The following is a 20,635-nucleotide window of genomic DNA, read 5'->3' on the forward strand; positions in this document are numbered from 1 at the left end:
TCTCAGGGCTGGTGTGGACATTGCTGCTCCACGAGGGAAGTTGAAAGAAGATGAATGAAGACTTTTTATCCATTGCTGGTGTTACTGGAATGCTCTTTCCATGACTTGTGACTTTTTTTTTGTATTAAATTCGCATATACCTCGTTTTTTTTAATTATTATTACATGCTGCTGAGCATGCTCGATTGCGGACTAAGTTCTACAAATTGTTGAGTATTCGAAGCATAATATGACAGCAGAGTGCTCAGAGAAATCAGTTCACAGCCCTGCGAGCCAGAGGCCAGGGTTGATGAATATGACCTGAGCTCCTCCTAAAAGGAGAACTGATTCTCTAGCTGGGAAACGAGCACTGAAAAGTGAAACAGAGGTAGGGAGCAACAAAAAGAGAGAAAGAAAAAGGAGGCGATGAAAACTCTATTAGCTGCCTCTGCCACAGGAATTCATCAGTGCTTGTCAAGACAGCTGTCCTGACCGGGCAATGAATTAGTTTCAAGTGTCTGTGTGCCAAAGCAAGCAAGGGGAACATTAATACTCCCTAATCAAGAGCTGTGTTGGCATATTCCTTCCATTGTCTCCCTTCTGTTATTCCATCCCCTACCAGAGACAGAGACCAGGAGGATGGGCCTGCTCAGAGTCGTAGTCGAACCTCGCTGCTGTTGTGGAAGGTGTTTGAGTCCTACCAGTCTTGTGATGCTTTACACGTGCCATAATATTGTCAATTGCCGCCAGCAGCAACACATAAACACTGCTCCAGAAGGGACGTGAGGGCAAGAAAGTTGTTAGCAATCAACCCGGCACGCACCCGAAAACAGAGCCGGCTGCTTTTTCTTTCATTTTCAGCAGGATTTCCAACAGAGCTGGGACTTTAATATGATTTTCGCCGCCGTACCACTATGTTTTCAAACACTGTGCCGAGCCCTTCTAGCAGTTAAAACCATATCACGTCTGCAAAGAGACCCGTGCTTTGGAAAGTAACTTCACAGCAGCAGCCGAGCTCAGCCCCCCCCCCCCCCCCCCCCCGTGTACAGCTGCCTTCATGTGCACGCGCAGTGTGGTCATTGTGAGGATATGAATATATTGGCTTTGCAGAGTCTAGCTTAATGTAACGTACAGATGACAACAAGACCCAAGTAGGTGAACAGTACCATCTCCAAGAAGGAACATAAGCAAATTAAGTGTGACCAAAAGCTTTAATTCGAAAGGCAGAAGGATTAAGCTGTTTGATGAGCAGATTTAAGGGTGCAGGCGAGGGGAACAAAAAGAAACACTTCTGGCCAAGCGTAATAATCTTTGAAAATGTTCTTTAAACCCATCTCCCTGTGACGTGTATTTTCACTGCACTTCAACCCAACATCTTCCATCCCCAAGATTAAGGGCTTTTATCATGTAGCCTCTCTCTCCTGTGATTGCTGTTTGATATTTTTGCTTTTGACATCTCCTTCCGTTTTTGCCTTCTTTTTCAGTCAAAGTGGACTTTAATAGGTTTAAGGAAATGTTACATCTTAGTGCACTTCCAGACGAGTGTATTGCCCCGCTAAAAAAAACACTCCCTCCCTGAAACAAAGTTGTCCCATTGAATCCCTGAAGGTTTGAATCGGGCGTTCTAGATCAAGACCACCTCAATGAGTGTGTTGTGTTTGTGGATTTCATGACTTTTCCCTTTTCGTCCCTCCTTCTCAGACCTTTCATACGCCCAGCTTGGGTGACGAGGAGTTCGAGATCCCTCCCATTACGCCTCCACCTGAGACGGAGTCTGGTCTTGGTCTGTCAGAAGTGGACTCGCATTTCCAAGCCATGCCAGAGCCTCCGGGTCCACACAGGGGTCAGCTGATCCCTCAGTTCCCCCCACAGAGCCTGGACCTGCCCTCTATTACCATCTCACGCAACATGATGGACCAGGAAGGGATGTCTGTCAACAGCAGCCAACCCGTGGTGAGCACCGCTCTGCATTTACACCAGCAGAAAATCAAGAGGTCCCTACAGAAATGCTATTCTCATTCATCAAGCTGGAAAAATCCCCATCTAGCACCACACCAGCGCTAGTTTTACTTGTAACCGCAGCTCCAGATGTGCAAAAACCAAACTAAAATGTAGGATTTATATATTTATATAGCATATAGACTCCTAATATCAGTCCTTAAATGAGCCCTTTAACTGAGCCACGGTGTCACCTTCACAGTTTTTGTACGCCTCCTGTTGTCAGTACATCTGGCACAGCATCTGGCCTTGTTTACAACACAGGAGGTATATGATCGCATTGAGTAAATGTCATGATATTATGTTACTTACTGTGAGGATTTGAAAAGAAAAAAAGAAGTGCGTACTGCCGTGGATGACCCCCCCCTCGAAAAGGTGAGCAGATGTGAATAGATCACAGGTGTTACAATACAAAGCGCCTTGACGGCCCACAAGGACGCTGAAAATGGGAGCAAAAGTGCCAGTTTCACATGCTCATATTTAATTCATGCACCTTCCTTTTGTCGGCTGTAAATGCTGATGCATGTTTCTGTCCATTGTCTCGCGACGTCTTCAGAATAGACGCGTGCTTTGTGCGGAGTTTGGGATCAGACAATTACCTTCCAAGTGAGGTGTTCACCAAGATGTTTTTAGCTTGATCCTCCTCCCCTCCGAGACAGGTGGTCAAACACGGAACAGCAGACCAAGTAATCACCATCTTTATGTTGATACTCTTATGTGATATAGATTGTAAGATTGTTGTCTCGGGTAGGAAAGGCATTTTCAAATGCCACAATCATAGAAGCATTGAGGAGGAAAAATGGAAATGTCACTGGCTGACTAGTTGTCTTACAGACATGTTACGAACAAAAAAAAAAGGGGGGGGGGAGATTCATTTCAGGAAAAAAGGAAGGAAAACGGACAAAAGGCACGAGCGGAGAGATGATGACATTGATGCGGAATTTACTTTGTGAGGCACAAAGAGGTGCCATGATCATTATAACTGTGTGAATAAATGAAATGTGTTTTAGACCCCCCGTGTCTCCACCTTCTCTGCAACACATTTGTTGAATCACGCTGATATTAGAGATATTTATTTACATTCCATATGGGAAGGTGCTATAAAATTTAACAGCTCCTTTTCCTGCTTCCTTGCTTCTGGCATGTAAAATAATTGCAGCTTTTAAAATATCTCTGCCGCATACAGTAAGTGAGCCCCAGAAGGTTTTTGCCTAAAGAATTTTCATTTCATGGTCAGTTAAGCTTTCTACATCTGGAAGAAACAGAACCTTGACACAATTACATTCCTGACTGTTCTCACGACTTGCTGGAGGATTAGATTTGATTCTCAAACATTATTCCTCTTTAACACCATTTGCATGGCTCATGTCTCTGATTGTGCAGAGGCTCTATTAAAAACTGAAGGGAGAATATGGGTTCCTTGCTCTCGTGCCTCGTGGCATTGTCATCTGCACACTACTCACTCGTTATCAGTCATCACACATTGTACCGCAGGAAGGTTTGCGGTGGCCCTTCATTTTTCCTGTAAATGGGATTGATCCCCAAAAGTCTTGTGACAATGCCTATAGAAATTCTTTTCATCTGTAGTTTTTATCTGCGTCTCGAAGAGAAAAGCGCAACTTTTGAATGAGATAAGTAACAGCGCTGTTTGCAGTGTGTTCTATATACAGAGACAATGATTTACGGAGGCCCTGAGAGGGGTGTTTTGTCATTTTGTCAGCACACTGATAAAGGGATGACAACCTTATATACATGATTACATTCTGTGTTATTTGTTATGGCTGCGGGGGCAAACAAATAAACCGTGCACTATTGCAATTACATTTTTCATCAAGCCACCATGCTCATATTTCCCAAACACTTGTCTTGGTTTTCTCTCGCTGTACTAGCTTACTGGTGGAGAATATTTAGTGTGTGTGAAAGCCTGTCTCTTATCAGAACTTAATGAGAAACCCAACCAGTGAATATACCTGGGCTCTTTTCAAAAGCCTCTTCCATGTCATTGCATTGCCAAGTGTTCTGCTAATTCCTGTCCCCATAACGTTCAGCGTATGTCTTGCAAATTGGCCACAGATGCTGAGCTTCTACAAAGAGAAATACATTTTCTCAGCTGCCTGGCAACCCCTGAATTCAAAGTCATTATTTATTTAATCTGCTCTCCTAACAAGCTTCTGACTCTCATTTTTGTCTCCCAGCATGTGTCCTCCTGATCTGTGATTGAGTCTCAATAGTGCCAAATAGTACTGGAGTTAGAGCTGCCAGTATTGCTTTATTCACAATTTCTTCTCGATTTTCTCCCTCCTGCACAGCGAGGGTCTCTGGGTTCTATTTCAAAAAACACCTGGTGCCTTCACCACATTTTAGGTTTTTCTTGACACACGTAAGCACGTCCTGAAATGGGCTCTGTGTCCTCCTGTGATTGGATTCGAAACCTACAGTAGTCGACTAGTTGTATAACATGTTAAAATCAATATTTAGGAGATTCGGGCCCAGCTGTCTTAATACGTTTATCCCCATGTGGTGATGCATTTATATATTTTTCATTACAAACTGGCTGCTTCACATGTCATTAGCTTTACAGCAGCAGCGATATGCTAATATCTAATACAAAATGGTGTTTGGACCACATGCATCATGCAAGATGAAAGTGCGGCTGAAAAAAGCCATTTGCAGTTTGTTGTTCACATGATTTGATATGCCTTGATATTGTGGAGATTGCCAGTGAGTATAATACCCTCGGTTTTGACTGGTCAAAAACCACTATATCCTGAATCAAATGGAAAATGTGAGCACTGTTGCAGAAAGCATGTTTTTCCACACTTCCCCTCTTATCTCCATTCCAAGCCAAGAAAGCACTGACATGAGTTGTACATCAATTTAAGAAAGTGGATTTCTTTTTTTTTTTTCGCTTCGTTTCTTTTTTCTCTTCTACCTCGACAGACAGTTATTGTGACATCTTGGGTCAGTCAGAAATGAAAGATATTCATGCAGGCATGCAATACTTGTAATGAAGTCTCAGCTTGACCTTCTGCATGATTGATTCTGTAATTTACTTTTCTCAGGCAGCTCTAAAAATGAAATGATGTCATGTTGCACAAGTTTTAAATACCCATAATGCATTAGGAGAAATGGCAGAAAAAGAAGGGTGTGGGTCGGGGGTCTGTACAGGACGGAGGGGAGGGACCCTCCCGGCCTCGCAGTCTGAGGGTGTGGGGAGGCGGGGGGGTTTTTTTTGAGAAGGGGTTATAGGTTGGGGAGATAGAAGGACTAGGTTTGCACACTACAGGAAGAGAAAGAGAGAGAAGTGTGTTTGACTGAGGCAGGGCGGGGGAAAGAAAAACAATTTATCTTCATGCTATTATAGCCTCTACCGGCATTCAGAATTCCATTTTTCTCATTTGGCTTAAGCACAGACTTCAGCAGGTTGCTGAAAATGGAGGAAAAAAAAATAAAATGATGTACCCGTTTAGAAGCCGAGTAAAGGAATATGTGCAGTGCGCTGATAAACTATCTTTAATAGGACTGACCTTTCATGCTGGCGAAAGTTACTGGGGGATTCATCCTTATAATTACCATATAGATGATTTTACCCCTCTCCTGCTATGGAACATTTCCAAGAGCTCTGGCATTGATTGAATGGAAATTGAACTTGTTAACATTCTTTTCAGCCTGTTACAGCTTAGTACATAGTGCCACTGTTCATAAATTCTCCCCAAATTCTGGTTTCCAGTATCTTAAAGAACAGCCTGGAACTTGCTTTCATTGACATCCGTGTTGGGATTTTTATCACACGGTGGATGCATTATGTCGAACTCTGAGTCCAGCTGCTGTGCTTATTGGCATTCGTTTAAGGAGGAAAAAAAGGTTTCACATGTTTTGAGTTGTTTTTTTTGTTTTTTTTATCTCTTCTGAATGCTTTACGTGGCTGTGTGAGGATTGTTTGCTGTGTTAAGAGTGGATGAAGACAACAGTGACATACAAAACAAGCCCCCCCCCCCCCCCCTTTGTCCTTTACATTTCTATTATCAACAGCATTGTGCGGATGTCGCTTTAAATGCAGCACAACGAGAAATATTGCCAAACTGAATTTACAAAAAAAATCTTTATTGATTACAAAGTAGATGTCGGCCTGCTAGTGTTTGACGGACAAACACACAGACAGGCCACACGCCTAAACGCGCGCACAGTCCGGACTAAGGAGGGCACATCTGGCCACTGTGTACTCAAGATAAGGACTTATTTGCAGATTTACGATGGCTATCAAAATATCTGGTTAGATGTCTGCTGTGACTGCTGACAATACTGCAATCAAAATGCAAATGAGAAGGCAGAGGGACATAAATAAACGACCTAGTATCAGATTCATATCCACAATCAAGGCAGCTGTTACTTCAGATGATTTCTTTCACTTGCGCGTTATTAGCTGGTTTTTCTCTTCATTCAAATTAGACTGACATAACCGTCTTTGCTTCTTCTGTCACGTGAAAAACCAGAAAATTGCTGGTGAGCTAAGACATTTAACAGAGCATTGAATGCGATTGGATGAAGTGATGACTAATAACTGTGGTCATCAGCGCTTTTCTTTCTTCCCCCTCTTTCTATTTATTTTTTTTTATTTTTTTTTTTTTTTGGTAAATTTCAAAATGCATAATATTAATAAACATTTAGAGGATATCACCATATTTTGAATAAGCGGCATAACAGGCCGTCGCTGTAAGTCAGAACTGCAGCATTGGGATTGGGCAAAAGTGTTATTATACAGATGGCCACGACTAATGAGCTCAGTGTGCACGTCTTTGATGTTCACAGCGAGCAGAGAGCAAACTGCAAGCCATCGTGTTCTCAGTAATGAAGATGACAATAGCAATTGGAAGACGGCAGGTTGCTGTTATGTGTCATTTGGTCACAAGCTTGTTTATTGCAGCTTTTTATGTCTGAGAAAAAAGTGAAAAGCTTCCACGTTTGAAGAATCACAACAATATGTCTTCAATTTCTTCCCCACCTTTGTCTCACCTTTCGCAGTCTTCCTCGCACATGTAAATATAAATCTGCCCTCACTTCGTCGATTCTATTTATGATAAGCAGTAGACATGGCATATGAGAAAGAAATGGATTGTCGATCCAATATGTTTCTGTCTGAAATGGCGTTACAATATTGTTTTTGAAGACGGGTATTCATAAGGTTCTTTCAATAAAGCCAGGTGCGTGGGTTTATGATGTGTTGATGTTGGGAGAGATTGAGTTTGTGCTGCTGAATACCAGATGGATGTACCCAGGGAGAACAAATCACCTTTTCTGTTGTGTTCACGTCCCCTCCTCCGTTCCATGTCAGCTCTGCTGGCTCCCTGATCAGTCTTCCCTCTGGGGAGCTGGCAGGCCTCGTAATTTCATCCCCACCACAATCAATGCAAACACGTTGCCCACACTTTCTCCAAGACTCCTTCAAGAACTGAGTGTTTTACCGAGAGAAAAGTGGAGGGGATTTTTGAAAATGTTATTACATTATACCCTTGATAGTAACCTCGACGGTGGAGGGGAGGGGCCCCGTCCAAATCTCTTAAGCTTCATACCTTCAGTTGCTTGATTTACGGCTTTGATTATATCGAGGTAGGTTTTTCCGCTCTGTGGCGGTCACACATGTTCCACGAAAGGTGCCTCTTCCACACTGGTGGAACTTCAGGGTTACATTACATTTATATAGACTGCAACTCTAATAGTCTTTTACTGTGGCATTTGAAGTTATGTACTGAGTCCACCCCCCCACCCCCCCCCCCCCCCCTCCTCCAGGGACCAGCCAGTCCAAAGCTGTGTCACACATTTCCATACAATGGAGTCCTGAAATGAATCAACCGAGCTGTGTAGCCATCTATTATTGGCTCATAATGTTGGCTCCTCGGAAGTCAAGATAATTTATCATGGTCTGTAATAGAGACATTTAAGACCCGGGACATCGTGACACGTAACAATCCAAATATTCCAGTGACCTGATTTCCTCAAAGGGGATACAGCTTTGTGATCTTCAGTGTGAAAGCAAAAGAACATGGGCCAGTAAAATGTTCCGATTGATTTCTAATCAGCTGTTTTTGTTTTTTTTTTTTCACAGAATGTGGGGCCGGCCCACCTTCGCCAGTACCCGCCCAACCCAGCCATGGTGATGAAGTCCATCATCAACATGAACAGCTCCAACGGGATGATATCAAGAAATCAGCTGACCACCATCAACCAATCCCAGCTCAACGCACAGTTGAGCCTAAACATGGCGGGACCCAACATCGCCCACACTTCCCCGTCTCCCCCCGCCAGCAAGTCTGCCACGCCATCTCCTTCCAGCTCCATTAACGAAGACGACCAGGACGAAGGCAACAGGGTGAGGAAGAGAAGAAGAGTTTAGAATGAGCCTGCTGATGTGTTAGATGAGAATTATTTTTGTTTTTCTGGACATTTTCTGATGTCACCAATTGCTGTCATGGCAGGTCATCGGGGAGAAGCGACCAGCTCCCATCGATCCCACAAAGAAGCCCAAGACTCCCAAGAAGAAGAAGAAGAAGGATCCCAATGAGCCTCAGAAGCCGGTGTCAGCTTACGCCCTGTTCTTCAGAGACACCCAGGCCGCCATCAAGGGTCAAAATCCCAACGCCACCTTTGGAGAAGTGTCCAAGATCGTGGCCTCCATGTGGGACGGTCTGGGAGAGGAGCAGAAGCAGGTCCGACATTATTACGTTTGTCAAATATAGCATGTGAGAGCGTTAACAGTTCATGTGGGGACCGTGTGTAACATACGTTGCGAGTTGAGAGTCGTCTCTAATTAAAAGGAATCGTTACTTGTCCATTCACACTTACCTTTGTGTCATCACAGGTTTACAAAAGCAAAACAGAAGCTGCCAAGAAAGAATATTTAAAAGCTCTTGCAGCATACCGTGCTAGCCTGGTTTCCAAGGTGAGAAATTGTCCCTTCTTTCACTTGAATAATGTGTGAATTTTCTCGGTACGGTGAATTAAATTTCTCCACATTCTCTGTAAAATACTTTTGCATTGTGAATTTTGTAGACGGCTCTTTTCTAGTGACCGAAAGATTTGAAGCAATTTCAGGCCTTGTAGATGGTTATATATTCACAGACACAACGGGTGACACTTTTGAGGATAATTTTTCTTTTTTCTTTTTTTTTTCTTAACTCCATCCAGGCTGCAGCAGAGTCCGCCGAGGCCCAGACTATCCGCTCAGTGCAGCAGACCCTGGCTTCAACCAGCCTGTCCCCCGGCCTGGTGCTGCCCTCACCCCTTAATCAGCACCCCTCCATGTCAGCAGCGTCCCAGGCCCTCCAACAAGCCCTGCCACGGGCCATCGCCCCCAAACCGCTTCAGATGAGACTAGGGGGCAGTCAGATAGTGACCTCGGTCACAGTGTCCCACCAGAATATGTCCTCTGGAATGCCTCCGCAGCTTCTCGGTCAGATGGGTGCTGGAGGGGCCATGGTGGCAGGTGCCCAGTCCACGGCGGTGTCTCAGATGAGCCCGCCCATGCAGCCGGTGCAGCAGCACGCGATGCAGCAGCTCCAGCAGCAGCAACAGCAGCAGCAGATGCAGCAGCATCTCCAGCACCATCAGATGCAGCAGCAGCAGATGCATCACCAGCAGATCCAGCAACAGATGCAGCATCAGCATTTCCAACACCACCTCCAGCAACAGCTGCAGCAGCACCACATGCAGCAGCAGCAGCAGCAGCAGCAGCAGCAGCAGCAACAACAGCAACAGCAGCAACAGCAGATGCAGATGCAGCACATGCAGTTGCAGCATCAGCTGCATCAGCAGCAGATTCAACATCTCCAGCAGCAGCAGCAGCAGCAGCAGCAGCAGCAACAGCAACAGCAGCAGCAGCAGCACCAGTCCCAGTGTTCCCCACCACAGCACTCTCCTGGTACGCCCCATTCTGCATCGCTCGGCAGCCCCCAGCCAGCCCCCCAGCAGCAGCCCCACCCATCCCAAATCCAGGCCCACGCCCAAGTCCTGTCCCAGGTCAGCATTTACTGAGCCAAATGGAAACCCTATCGCAAAGAACGGGGATAAAATAAAAGCATCATTCCACGTTGCTTTTCTAAGTTGCACTTAAGAAGTGTGTAAGATTTAGAATGTTATACAAAGAACTTGTCCATTGTTATAGACGGATATGCACATGCGTGTACAGGAGGTAAATATGTTAGCTGGGGTGTTGTCCATTCAAATAGGCGGAGCTGTGACAGCAGCCTGTTGGAGGGAGCGCCCAGTGATTGTTTTTTTTTTTTTTTCGTTTGTTTGTTTGTTTGTTTGTGAGGTCTTTCAGTTGTCGATTCAAACTGACTGGGCACACAGTTATATGTGGAAAGATGTTTGTCTTTCACTGTTTTATTTAACAATAAAGCTTTATTTATGAGGCCAGAGTTGTCAGTTCACCGCCGCAGAAGGACATTTTGAATGCGTTTTTAACAAAAGGATTTTTATCAGCTCTTGCCTGGACTGAATGACTCACAGGGTCCTTGCTGGAAATCAGTAAGCCACGCATCATCAGTCTTTGTTCCCACACTGGACAGTATATAACGAGACTTTCTTTAGTCTAACCTTTTTCTCTTTCACCGACCGTTCTCGCAGACGTGACTGTTCAACAGCAACATGGAGAATATTATTGAATAAATCGTCACACGCCGGAGGCCCGATGATATTTGAATACATGCAGACCATGTCACAAATGCAGAATAAGGGGAACTGAAATCTAAAAAGGTCTTGGGATGCAGATCTCTGGATGAACGACTGAACAGACTGAGACAGAGACTGCCATAAATCATTTATGTCATCACATCATCAAACTGTAGCTGTAATCTGCTGTACAGGTTTTGTAGAGTGGGGAGAGGCGGCACCTCCTTTATCCAGTAATCTGCCCTCCAGGTGATTTGCCCAAAACTGTGTAACTGGCATCCCCCCGCAACCCCTCCAAAAAAAAAAAAAAAAAAAAAAATCCTCTTTAATCTATTTGTTTTTACTTCAGATGTTTAACAATTAAATTATGTTTTTATCTTGTGTAACAAAGGGGATATTTTATGGTAAATACAAATTTCCGGATCAAGGAAGGTGGTTTGGGGATGGATGTATTTTTACTCTGCTCCTTGATACCGTCATTGTTTTAAAAAAAAAAGGAGAAAAAGAAAACTTGCAGAGCCAGTTTGTTGCACTGCCAACGCCAAGTGAAAAGGCATTGGAGGTATTTTTGCCAGCTGTATAAAAGTCCCTAAAAAAAAAAAAAAAAAAAATCGAAACAAAAAAGGAAATGTTGTACATTTTTCATATCACCTGTTGTAAAGTTTTAATATGTGAGGCTTTAATTAAAACATTGTTAAACGACCTGTGGATTGCTATATCACATAGTGCATTTCTGCTCTTTTATACTTTTTTATGAGTTACAATAGCGGCGATTAATTTTGTTTGTATTTTGCTTACAAACCAACTGCTTCTGAAAACTGTCTATAGAATAAAACGCATATCTGGTATGATGAGTTCTAGAAAAGTTGTTTTCAGCTCACAACAGGAGAAGTAATTTAATGTCTGAGTTTTTTGCTGGGCCATGAAGTTGAATCCAGAGACATTCCATCACTAATATGATAGTAGCCATAATTTTGTATGAAGTATTATATATTTCTGTGTCTCTGTTCAAAATTAAACTATCAATCACAAATATTTATTTGAAGCAATCGGTTTATTTCAAAAGTTATCTTAGCCATAATTTTTATGAGGTATTTTCTTCCCATCTCCTTGTTACCTATTCAAAGTAGACACACTGACAAATATTCTAAGCACTCAAAACAAAAATAAATTTGTATGTTTTCTATGGAGCAATTCTATAAGAGGAGAAAATACTTTGCAGGGACACGAGCGCGTTCATGTCGGCATTATTATAGTGTGTGCTGTTTCTCGGTGATTTGAATGGAAGTCCATTGTAACTGTTGTGTAAAAACAGTGTTGATACTGGACAAGGTCAGCATGTAACTGGTACTTGTCTCAATAACAGTCCCCTTTTCACACACCAGTGCATTGGATTCTGCCTCTTTCTTACTCCCTTCAAAATCACTTCATTTCCAAGACATCCCCAGGGGTTTGCTGAGCTCCCTTGAATAATATGGTGAGCGGGGGAGGGATGGCAGGCAAACAATAATTATCATATCTTCACAATAGCCTGTGAATCCACTGGCCCAGAGAAGGGCCTTCCCTTTTTCCTTTTTTGTTTTCTTTCTTTCTTTCTTTCTTTTTTTTATTTGCAGAGGCAGCTGAGACGTTTTAAACATGGGTTAATGTTAATTACAAATTAAGAGCAAGAATCTGCTCCTGCACGTCTGTGATAGCAGCTTGATTGAATTAGAAAATTTCGGTTTGTTTTCAGTAAGTTGGTTTTAGAGAAGCATTTGTAATTTGGGCCGAGGCCTGTCACTGCCGCCGCCGCCGCCGCTGCTGCTGCTGCGGTGGTGATTGGCTCTTCTCAGTGTGGAAACGATGCCCATTTCTCTGCCTTGATTAATTGTAGCATCTGTCCTGTCAGAAGCCCGAGTGAAGAGGTCTGCAGGAAAACTGCAAATAAGTGCTGGCCACAGTCTTAAAGTGCTTATGATGAAATGAAAATTAAAAACAGCAAGTGGCGTGCATGACCTGAATCTCAATACGAGGGGAGAAGAGGAGAATGTGAGAGCGGGTGTCCATGGATACCAAACACATGCTTTAAAAACACACAGTAATGAGGCTCTGGGAAATCGCTGTTATTATTCTGAACAGATTCACAGCAGAGCCCATTAATAATGCATGGAGCTCCTTGTTATTCCATAACCCCTCAGTACTGCGGTCACTGTGTGTACAAATATCTCACAGCCAGGGTTGGAGTTATGGGACTCTGCAATAAAAAGGTTACAGATATTTTCAAAACATTGCTGCACACATATACGCACACATAATTTACCAGGATAATACACTGCTCCTTTTTAGAATGGGGATTGGTTTAATTTGAATAGGTGAATAAATAAATTTCACCTGCTTTGTGCAGTGGACTTTGTTTTATCTGCAGAATCGACTCTTTTTTTTTTTAATTTTATTTTTTTTACCGCCCTACACACACAAACAGCAGAGCGATATGATCATAGACGCATGAAGCAATCAATATCATCCATGCTCTTCTTTCTTTCTCTCCTCATCAATAACCAACGCTGATGAAATGCATGAAGGGCACTATGACATTAATATGTCATTTGAGTAATGCAATCATGAGGTGACCTAATTGTCCTCCGCCGAGGTCAGTTGCTCGGCAGTGTGCCAAGGATGACTAAGGAGTCAGATGTGGAAGCTCAGGGATTCTGTATTTTAATGATTTATTTGGCTCTTTTGTTGTTTTCCCGTTGAGTGAACAGATACAATACGAGCACAACAAAAGCCCTGCTGACACTGACCATCTGACCATCAGACCCACGCTCCAGCCAATCTCGCAGTCTGGACGAAGGTCACAGATGCAGGTCCTGCCACTCCATCCGGCTCAGACACGAAACTTTGTCTCCTTGGGAGAAAGAAAAAAGAAAACAGGCTTGTTTGGCTGACAAGAACTGGTTTAAGGGAAGCATAGAGACAGTTGACCCGACAATTCCAATGCCAAGCCTTGTTTACAGGGAGGAAGCAGGCCTCCAGTCAAATGGCTGACTACATTTGAGGAATTTTTGACCCCGCGATGATGAGCTTCATGGAGAGAACTATTGACCTCTGAGATGAATAGTGAACTTTGTTTGGGGGGGCCGTTGGCTGGTTGGACTGTTGACATCCCTGACCAATGGCAACGTTTGTTTGGAGAACTTTTGACCCTCCAAAGTAAAGGCGCGCCACAGAAGATGCCTCCGAGCAAAGTTAATAGTACATTCAGGGAGACCAGTGTAAATATTATCTTAGCCTTGCATAAGCTTTGTCATAATCTTATCTAAATCTCTGAATTAGGTGTTAAACTCCCTAATCACCATCTTTCAGGCAGTTCTTTTTTTTTCATGAATTGTCAGGAAACTGTGCCAACATCATGAATAGAAATTTGCTGTTTTGCAAAAAAGAAAAAAAAAAGAAAAATAAATAAATCGTCATCTCATAGTCATAAATGATCATCTATCTGCTTCAGCTTTTCCTTCCACAGCCAAATGCCAAATGCAAACTCACAGATGCACAGGTTTTAGTCACACACCTACCATCCTTAGGCTTCGGTGCAGTGATGTTGCCTTGGTGACACTGATTCAGCCATTAGGCTTATCCCCCTCTATTGTTGGAGGCTGTTAAGGAAAGTCTGATCTGCCGGTCTCCTGACTTCTGTCAGCCTGTGGACCCCTTTACCAAAACTAATTCAGCCTTCTGCATATAGTTGACCAGACTCTGGTTATATGTTTAATACACTCAGAGGAATGGCTGCAGCTTGTCAATAAAAACATCATCTTTCCTCTAACCACAGGATATATATATATATATAAAGAGAGAGAGAGAGAGAACTGAAATAGATAAAGATCTAATTTTAAACTGTCACATAACAGCAAGAGACTTCTATAGAAGTAATAATAATATAAACATCTTATAATAATATAATAATATCTAAGTGTTTCATGGCTTATTAGACAATTTTAAATTCTACCATCAGAGCTATATATATATATAATATATTGCTCAGTTGGCTGCTAAGCAAATCACCATTATCCAGCTGGCAACATCATAAAGGTCCTGGGGATAAACATGTAAATCCCAAAGAAAAACTGTTTATTAGAAGCAGTTGTCACCATAACAATAACATCAGTGAGCGAATGAGGGGCTGGTTAGTTTCAGATTATTATGGTTAACTCAATATGTTGCACTGCATTGTCAGTATTAAGCGGAGCAAAATGGTGGAGTATTTATTCTGCGATGAGTTATGCAGTTGTTCTGAAAGAGGAGAAAAAATTGCACAGCAAGCTGTCAGTGATTTGAGAAAGCTTTCTTTATTGTGACAGATCATCATGCCCCAGAGGTTGACAGATGTCCCTGCATTGCGTGGCAACGATAGCAGTTTCTTTTTATTTGGACTTCGTTTGGTTTAAGAATGTAAAACGTGACTCCCCCCCACCCCCCACCACACTGCCACTTTCCGATTTATTTCATCAGTATTTTATAGGCTTTGTGTTCAGCAGAGGATCCCAACTCTGAAATTGCCTTTTATTGCAACTTACTTAGCCTGTTAATATAGGCTATTACAGAGCCAACATGTTTCTATGGAAACAAAACTGATAAAGTGTACCAGGAGACCGGAGTGATAGATTATACGTGCACGCTGTGTCACATCCAATTAACTCAAACTGACTGTACACCACATTATGCCACGACTTGCAAGAAAATCAATAAATATGGACGGTACCCAACAAGGTTCCCCCTCTGTTTCTTTCTTTCATCCCTTACGATGCCAGCCAAGCCAAGATAGATCATGCCACTAGGATGTCCCTGCTGCTACAAGAGGCAGGTGCTGTGTAGACACCATTCAAAACTTGGCCTATTCAATCCAACTCCTCTAACGCTCCATTCATGCATAGCAAAACACCATCTGCTCCTGTTTTGCCTGGAGCAATCACAGCTGACCAAAAAAAAAAAAAAAAAAGAAATCCATGATAACAGCTGTTGCCAAACAAAAGCCAAACAAAAGGGAGGAGGAAAAGGTTAGAGACAAGTTCGACACCAAAAAATTACTCATTGGAGAGGGCGCAGGAAAACATTTCTTCTTGGTTATAGTGAAGGAAGTGGGATGCAATCGAACGGAAAAGGAAGGGTTAAACGTGAGACAGAGAGGACTTAAAGGAGTGCAGGATCAGGTGATAATGGATTCAAGCTGAGGATGATTCTTTTACACAGGCGGTTCTCGGGGAGCAGGAGCACAGGCAAATGAGCCGTAGAGTCTCTTCACCGTGTACGGCTGCTGTCTGAAATATTACACATATTACAAGCACAGGTCATCCAGGAACAGGAAACTTCATTCTTTACACTGTGCATAACTCCTGGAAGGGAATAATGTTTGGTCTGTTCCCTACAGGAGTAAAGGAGCAACATTTACTCATAATACAATTAAAGAACTCCAGCATTAAAATACAAGTAAAAGTCGGAGGAAACGTCCATTTTCATTAGGATCCTTGTTTTCTGATCATTCATGCGTAAATATATCAACTGCAATTCCACATGAGCAGAATGTTTTAGATGTTCTGTAGGTAAAAAGGTTCCTTGTTATACAGCATTTGATTAAATGTACTTTCCATCGCTGGTCTTACATCATACGGTGGCTCAGGGAGTCAGTCATTCTGAGAAGCATCATGGTTTAAAAAAAAAAATAAAATAAAATAAAATAAATAAAAATGTGCTTTTGCTCATTTTTGTCTAATCAGTTTTGACTCATTACGACAGTTACACAATTTCTGATGCTCCACCCTGTTGACAGCTGAGAGTTAATTAAGAACACAATCAGGACAACAATTGTAAATTAGCCCAGATTACACTGAAACGGTGCCGTAATAATTAGAATGATTAAACATTTACCAACAAGCCAGTAACACAAACAAACTGGAGTGAGGAAATAAAAAAATAAAAAATAAAAATACACGTTCTTGCCTGAGTGAGATTTATAGTTTTGCGCCCTCCCCTGCTTCATGCTGCATTGTGGCGTGATTGGCATCAGTCCTCGACCCCGTGAGGCCTAGCTTGATCTAATGTATGGCCGCTGACCTGGGGGAGGGGCCGCGAGCGAAGGTGAAAGACCGAACAGCTTGCATGCCTCCAGACCTCAGCTGCCCATGCAGACGGCGAGCTGTAAAACCACCGTTTGAGCCGCGCAGAAGTGTCACGGCGGCCATATACAACGGCGACAGGAGCCCTCATGCAGCCTGAGTGGGAGCTGAAGTTTAAAGTGGAGGAGGAAGAGAAAGAGGGAAGGATCAGTAAGTGATGATGATCTCGGCCATTGTTCCCATGGGGATAATTAAGTTTTATCTTATCGCTCCTTACTCTGACTATGAGCAGACATGGATCTAATTGCATTTTCACATAATTCATAACATTAAAATAATTCCTGAATCTCGCAGCAGCTCACGGTTGGGTGTGTTTTCACAGCCGTAAAAACCGAAGAACGTGCGGGAGAAGCTCGGGACGATCGCAGGAGAACTCTTGAAAATAAATGAATGCTTAAATAAGTGTTTCTGTGATTTGATTCACAAGCTAAGCAACATTATCCGAAGTTCCAGATGTTCAGAAAATGCAGGAGGAAGGACGGCAACAAACGCTGCAGATGATTTGTGAATGTATTTGTAACCAATTTGACTGTGAAATATGTAAAACTCTGGCTTGGACCTCGATGCTGTGAGAGATGTCAGACGAGTTGTATTTATAAACAGTAGCCTCAGTGGCAGTTGATCAGTCGATTTGCCTAACAAATATCCCTCCAACACAGTTTCAGTTGGCTGAGCACGGCCTCTTCTCTTTGTGACACCACATCGAGCAGCCGCGGACCAAAACAAAAAACCAGACCATTGTAGAAAAATAAGCCGTGCTCAGCTTTTAGACTCCGCCGTAGAGCTAAACATGGCCGTGTGGATGCCTGGACAGTGTACAGTGGACTTGTAATGAAGCGGGAGGGGGGATGGGGGGGGGACAGGACAGAAGACAGGCTCCAGCCTCGCGCCATTAGAGGTGATTTGTCTGCCAAACTGATTCCAGTCCCAGTAGTTTTATCAGTTTAATGCCCAGGCTGCGGTCATTATTTCTTAGCCGGGAGGGTCAGCCTCTCTTCAGCAAGAACAAGTGTGGGTTGTGTTTCTGTCAAAGAGGGAAGGAGGGAGGATGGGGGGGCAGAGCTTGACCCGCAAAGCCATTCAGTTCTCAGAGTGATCCATTGTTTGGGTCCTCTCTTTGTTCAGTTGCCTGCAGAGAGAGAAGGGGCCGGCTAAAGGGGAGGGAAGGAGCAGAGCCGGGGTCTCGCCGGGTGCCAGGGGTCCACACTTACACCCTCAGCATATTCTCACCTTCAGTCCCGTTAGAGCCAAAAGGCCTCTGATGTGTGCTGGTGTTTAGTCACACAGCTACCGAAGACACTTCACCTCAGAATGACACTGGTTTTATATGAGGAGCTGAAATATTTGAGTTTGGACGCATTCTGTGCATCTGTGAAGATTGTCTCCCTGATATGAAGAGATGGGGGGGGGGTCAGCCTGCGGATCGGTTGGATCCCAATCTGCTTTTGGGGTTTCGGACTTAAAGAGATCAAAACAGTTTGATTCGAAAAACCAAAAGATTAGATTTAACAAGACGCTGCCGCCACTGCAGCAGCTCTGTGAGGCTTCAACATAACTGCCGATGTCAGCACGCAGCGACAATGCTAACATGACGGCACAATGTTGATTGTGTTCGCCATCCGGGTTTAACGTGTTGACAGTTTACAGCTTGTTAGCTCCGAACACAAAGTGCAGCCGAGACAAATGGAAGTGTCGTGAATTGGACAAAAAGGGTGCTGTAAGTGTGAGATTCGTCCTCTGGGGACAATGAGGAGGAACATTCGGGGTGGGTAATATTTGCACAAACGTGTTAGCCGACTTCTCTGCTTTTTTGTTTGTTTGTTTTACATGCAAAAAAAAATAATAAAATACCAGGATGCTTCTCAGCGTCTGGACCATTTCGGGTATTATAATATGTAAATGGTCCAAATGGTCTCAGACACTCACTTTTGTGTGGGAGCTGCGGGTTCTCCTGATGTTTGTGTTGGTTTGCCTCCACATTTAGCTTCATTAACTGCCTTCGCCGTAAACAGGTAATCTCTCATTATTCCACCTCCTGTGTGCTGCGATAGAATCCGGGCCTTTAGTGAAGCTGAAATGGAAAGTAAATGATTTTGCTGGAAAGTGATGTCACTTTAATGTCTCCGGTGTCTGTCGGAAAACAACCCGCCGAGGCGTCTGTGTAGTCAGTCGGTGAGTGTGCGGAGGGACACACTAATAGACAGTTGGCAAATAGAAATTAAAGTGTTTTTGGTCTTGTATCACTGAAGAAGAATTTTAATTGAACTTGCAGCTAACTTGGGGCGACTCCTCTTGTGTTCAGAGAAGTAACTGATGATTTCATTTCATCTTGACAAACACAACGTTCAATTTAGGCTACAGTGTTTTCCCCTCCCCCGTAATTCAGCGTTTAAATTATTAATGCAGGAGCCCCTCACCCCCACACAGGTGTGTGCGCTTATTCAGGATGGCGCAGTGCAGAGCAGAGCAGGTATGAAAATATCCTGAGGTCGCACAAAGGTCACAATTTTTTCCATCCGAACAGGCGCAGCAATAAAAAGAAATCATCTGTCAATGAATCACGACTGTTCAGAAGCCCAGACCGTCCTGAGAAGAGGCGCTATCGGCGAGAAAGGTGGCTGGCAGGACGATGAGTTCGCTCAGTTTTGCACCATCACCTCTTTGTGATGGGTGTGGCTGACTTCACCGACGGAGAAGGGGGCAAAACAAAAATCGAGTGGTGGAATTAAACTGCGATGTTTCACACCATTCTCAAACCAGTCCCCTAAATGTTAGCGCTGGTTTGCACGGCATGCAGCTCGCAATCAGTCGGCACAAATTTGCAGGTCAAAGTTCACTAAAGTGGAGCCGTACTGTGTGAATTGAGTTTTTCGTAAAGTCTGACGCGAGCAGCTCTCAGACTGCTTCCTGACCCGACGCTGTGGACGAGGTGGACTTCAGCTTGGACTCAGCTGAAGCTGCGGGTTCGCTCCGTTTGTCTCGCCGCTCTTTGTGGCGATTCGGGGGACTTGGTGCTGGTTGGTCTATTTATCATACCAATCCTACTGTGTTAATTCTGTGTTCATAATCTGAGGCAGCATCATCGATCAACATGGCTATGACAGGCTCCAACCCCCCACCCCCCCATGAGTCATTTCTGCACAATGTCCCAAATTCAGAGCTTCACTCTGTAACAATACAAATGAGCTTTGCAGTGTCATTGTTGATTAATGGATAATCGCTGCCCCCTCCCTCGTTTGTGGGGGGTTATTAGAGGTCACCGTTCAGAATGAATGGACATTACAGAAGAGATGCACCACTCGTCCATTTCACTCGCTGACACATGTTGGTCCCGACTCATTGGCTGTAAATGAATTCATATTTTGTAAGCTGTTATCCATTTATCTGTTTGAAATCCTCGAAAACAAAATAACTGTCATGCAGGAGAAGTCTCTTTTATATTAAACAGCTGGATTCACTCGAACAAGAGACAAAAAAAAAGAGAGATAAAAGGGTTTGTTTTGTTTTGTTTTGTTTTTTGGTTTGTTGTTGCTTTCATACTCTCATATTCATATATACAGCACAATCACTATGACTAATACAGTATGAATACAGAACACAGAGTACAATCAAATGAGACTCGGCAGAGTGATGAGGTCTGATTCTGGAGAAATTAAAGGTGACAGCTAATTCAGCAGGCAGACATCAGACATGAGTGCTTGCTTTGACCTTTTCTATGACTATGAGAACAGAGTAACTCACAAGGGGAAGTGTATTAGAAAATAAATGAAAGGTCTCGGTGGAAAGGTCAGGACACATGTTTCTGTGATGTGGAATAAAGTCTGTTTATGGGAAGGT

At 43.4% G+C, this 20,635-nt stretch overlaps 1 protein-coding gene across 3 annotated transcripts in view; it reads left to right on the forward strand.

Annotated features, from left to right (window-relative positions):
• The window catches only part of tox3 (TOX high mobility group box family member 3), a 36,350-nt gene extending 25,064 nt beyond the window's left edge, over nt 1–11,286 (forward strand). For 2 of the 3 annotated variants that reach the window (XM_029498319.1, XM_029498318.1), the window contains 5 exons: nt 1,680–1,931; nt 8,080–8,343; nt 8,450–8,680; nt 8,833–8,913; nt 9,159–11,286. In XM_029498319.1, coding sequence (XP_029354179.1) covers nt 1,680–1,931; nt 8,080–8,343; nt 8,450–8,680; nt 8,833–8,913; nt 9,159–10,004 — 1,674 coding nt within the window. In that variant the 3' untranslated portion in view covers nt 10,005–11,286. The remainder of the gene's footprint in view (nt 1–1,679; nt 1,932–8,079; nt 8,344–8,449; nt 8,681–8,832; nt 8,914–9,158) is intronic. The other variant, XM_029498320.1, reaches the window with a different exon arrangement.
• The last annotated feature ends 9,349 nt before the right edge of the window (nt 11,287–20,635 follow it).

Source organism: Echeneis naucrates, chromosome 3 (genome assembly GCF_900963305.1).
Source record: "Echeneis naucrates chromosome 3, fEcheNa1.1, whole genome shotgun sequence".
NCBI classification, from domain to species: domain Eukaryota; kingdom Metazoa; phylum Chordata; class Actinopteri; order Carangiformes; family Echeneidae; genus Echeneis; species Echeneis naucrates.